This window comes from Hipposideros armiger, unplaced genomic scaffold (assembly GCF_001890085.2).
Source record: "Hipposideros armiger isolate ML-2016 unplaced genomic scaffold, ASM189008v1 scaffold_49, whole genome shotgun sequence".
Lineage (NCBI taxonomy): Eukaryota > Metazoa > Chordata > Mammalia > Chiroptera > Hipposideridae > Hipposideros > Hipposideros armiger.
Window position 1 is genome coordinate 1,974,315 of NW_017731399.1, and position 3,833 is coordinate 1,978,147.

The 3,833-nt window shown below is 52.3% G+C and overlaps 1 protein-coding gene across 3 annotated transcripts in view; it reads right to left on the reverse strand.

Annotated features, from left to right (window-relative positions):
* Window positions 1-3,833, reverse strand: part of JDP2 (Jun dimerization protein 2) — a 56,274-nt gene that overhangs the window by 9,363 nt on the left and 43,078 nt on the right. For all 3 annotated transcript variants that reach the window (XM_019640428.1, XM_019640429.1, XM_019640431.1), the window contains exon 3: window positions 510-614. In XM_019640428.1, coding sequence (XP_019495973.1) covers window positions 510-614 — 105 coding nt within the window. The remainder of the gene's footprint in view (window positions 1-509; window positions 615-3,833) is intronic.

Below are 3,833 nucleotides of genomic sequence, written 5' to 3' on the forward strand. Positions count from 1 at the left end.
AGCTAAGAGAGGAGCTGTTTTCTGCCCAGGTGCTGTGTCCACTGCCTACCTAATTGGGTCGTCGGGAAAGTCATGACGTATTTTTCTATGCTTTTCAATGCAAAAATGCATTAGGACTTTCCCGACGACCCAATACATGGCATTGTCACCTCCTTCATTAGCACCCACCCTAGATAATTGGGCAGCCACCCGGGTACCAAAATGGACAGTACCAGTCCTGGGCCATCTGGGTCAATCAGCACCAAGGGCCTAATCTCAGCGGGAGGAACTTGGCTCCTCCCACCTTCTCTGGCCTCCCAGAGATCTGAGTGGGCAGGAATTGCTGCAGGCTGCCCTTGGTCGTCTTGGTTCGGAAGGGGGCATTAGACAGGAGGCAGGGAAAAGCAGATGGGCGGAGGCTGCTTGGGCTGATGCCAGCAGGCACACACTGATCCCACAGGCTTTAATGACGTCTCCCAGTCCAGGCACGCACAGGCCCACTGCCCGCCCCGGCCAGTTGCCCCGCCTACCCGCTGCAGAAACTCCGTCCGCTCCTTCTTCTTGTTCCGGCATCGGGCCGCTGCGACTTTGTTCTTCTCCCGGCGCCTTTTCCTTCGCTCCTCTTCCTCGTCTAGCTGTGAAGGCAGAAAGCCACTGATTAGGCACTGAGGCAGGCCTGGAGTACAGCCTCCCTCCTGACACACAGACAGACAGATGGACAATCCCCCTCCTAACCCACATCTCAGCAGTGAGCGAGCCGTCCCTGTCTGCCAGCCTGCTGGCCTCTCGGCTGGTGAGATGGAAATGTGTCCCAGCCAGCCCAAGGACCCTCTCAGAACAGGTGGGCACCTGTGGCAGCAGTTAGGGCCCCAGGAGGGCAGGGCTGCCTGGGTTCTGCCAGAGTGCAGGAGACCGAGCCTGGAGAGGCTATTCACACAGAGTTGGCACCTAACAGGTGGTGACGGTCTATTCTCCTGCCCAGCCCAAGCCCTCTGGGCACTATTTTCCAGACCAGTGGGTCCCAGGCACTACCTTTAATACCGCCTTGGGCATGGGCACAGCTTTTGCATTCTGCCCCTACTCATTGTCACCTCCCTAAGGTATCTTCACCCTCCCTCTTGGTCCTTCCAAATGCTCAGATCTATTGGGTTGTTGGAAAAGTCATGACGCATTTTTGCAACGAAAAACATAGAAAAATACGTCATGACTTTTCCGACAGCCCAACATGTCCTTGACTACTAAACAGTCTCCCAGCCTCCCCACCTGGTTTTAATCCTCTTCCCTGCCTCTGTATGTTCTTCCCAAAGGATACCCACCTGTGTCCTAGGATCCCAGCGTCCTGAATGGGACACAGGCAGAAGGGCATCCCAGGTCTCTGGGCTTGCTTTTCCCCAGGACACATTTTGCAATGCACCATAAATGAAAGANCAGCTCCCAACCAACGCGCCACTCGGCCGGCCCCTCTATTTTCTTAAAAAGGTTATCCCGATACACTCTATTTTCTTAAAAATATTATCCTAATACACTTAAACTAGGGTTCCACTTCCCAACTCTTTACAGAAAGAGCTGGGAAGAAGACTGATGCAGCCTTCTCAGCCCAAAAGACCTGCCTGAATTAAAATCCTGACTCTGCCACTTGCCAGCTATGCTGCTGTGAACAAGGCTCTCAATTGCCCTGAGCCTGGGCAACCTGAATAGAGTGCTGGGCTGTAGAAGAAGCCCAGGGTTCCTTCTAGTCCTGACTCGGCCACTGGGTGACCTTGAGCAAACTTTAATCCTTCCAAGTCCTGGCCTCCTCCCAGAGTCACTGTGACTGTCGAGGAGAGAGTGGCAATGAAGAACACGGAGCGCCATGGGAATGTGAGATGGTTACTGCCACCAGCACCCAGGGAACCTGTGTTAGGCACGGCCGCTACAGAGGCTGGCGTGACAGCAGGGAGAAGCCTACGGGCTGCTGCTCCTGATTGCTGACAGGACAGGTACTAAGGTCACCGTGAGGTGAGGATCTGACCCATCCAAAGGCCTGCCTCCTGCCTCCTGCCTCCTGCTCCTTCCAGGGCCTCAGGTGGTCTAAGCGGGACAACTCTGAGATGTTATAGAAATCTCCCAGGGTGTATCTGGGTGTCCAGGGGTCAAGGAGAGGAGAATGACTTTTTACATATATATAAACACAAACACAAACACACACACACACACACATACACACACACACACATCCCTTTGTACCTCCGAGCCTTGTAAATATTTTACTGTTAAAAAAATTAATTCCAAGAGAATCCCCCAGGACTGCGGACATTGACTGTCAACACACCCATCTGCCTTTGTGCCCCAAACCTCACACCCAACCTCTGTTCCAAGGCCAGAGGGGAGGAAGGGAGCATGGGGCGGAGGGTAAGGACTAGGCGCTTGGACCCAGACAGACCTGCCCAAACCTCCCTCCTAGATCCAAATGCCATACACTTCTCCTCATGTTGACAGCTGCCTTCTTCTCTCACCAGGACAACACCACAGCCACACAATTACCTTCCCGCTCTATTCTTGGCTGCCCCAATCTGTGCCCCATGCTGCAGCCAGAGGGATCTTTCTAAGGTGTGTCTCCCTTGTTCTGAAACCCTTCCTCTCCATAACCATACAATTCATCACCTAATGGGGACACTTGTGAGAGCGAAAGAAGGTGCCATTAATAATTAAGTCAGGACAACAGGCAGACACTGGGATTCCCCCAGATAACCCAGCATAGAGGACCACCTGACACATTAAGGATCTGGGGCCTGCCTGTCTCTCTCTCCATTCTCCCACCTGTGCTCTAAACTCCAGCCACTCTTTTCAACTCCTTAATCACATTCTTAAACAGCTCTTGCCTCTGGTCTTTGCTTGTGCTATTTCTGGTTACCCCCACCCTCACCCCCACCCCACCATCCCTATCCTTCATCTCAGCTAGCTCCCTCTCCTCTTTTATGTCTCAGTAAGCAGGCTTTCCTCAGCGCAGACTAGGACAAGTCCCCTTTGAAAATCCTCACACTTGTTGGGCTTATCCAGCCCAACACTCAGCACATGTTACTATTCCTCGCTGCCCGTCTGCCATCCCACTGCAGACATCACTTGCTTGACCACTGTGCTGCAGGCACTCACTAAGCACTGATTGGACAGATGGATCAGCCAATGAATGAATGAATCCCAGCTCCACTGCTTGCTAGCAGTGTGACCTTGGGCAAGTAATTTGACCTGAGCTACAGGTTAATGTCTAAGCAATATTTATCTCACTGGAATGTTATAAGATGAAATGACACACATGAAATGCCTGGCACACAGTAGGTGCTCAGCAAGTGTTACTGGAAGCAGCTATCACCGTTCATTTGGCACTGCCTGTTTACTGCATTAATGGGTTATCAGTTTACATTCACTTGGCATATCTTGTATGTTAACTGGCTGGTAAGCCATTGAAGTCAGGGATCTGATGTGAGGCTGCTCTGTCCCCTGCTGAGCCTCGCGCAGCTCTGCAAGCACTCAGGGCTGGAAATGAGTAGGCGACACTCGGTCCATTTAAAGGCCCATGTGGGACCTGTGTCTTCGAAACTTCTTGAAAACTTCCAGCCCAGTGTTGGTCCACATCTCTTCCAAGGGGCTCCCAGATCTAGGAGTCTAACCCCACCTAGATGCTTACAGCCTGGCACCCATACTGCCCTATGCCGATTACACCAATGACCTCAGATTTGCTCTCTGCTTGTTGGAAGCATGAAAAGAGACCCACAGATCCCCCCCTGTGTCAGAGAAAACCAAGGTCAATGCAGCCTTGTCTCTTCAGCTCCCATAGAAGGGATCGTGTCTGCTCCTTCCTATGTGTCCCCCAGTGT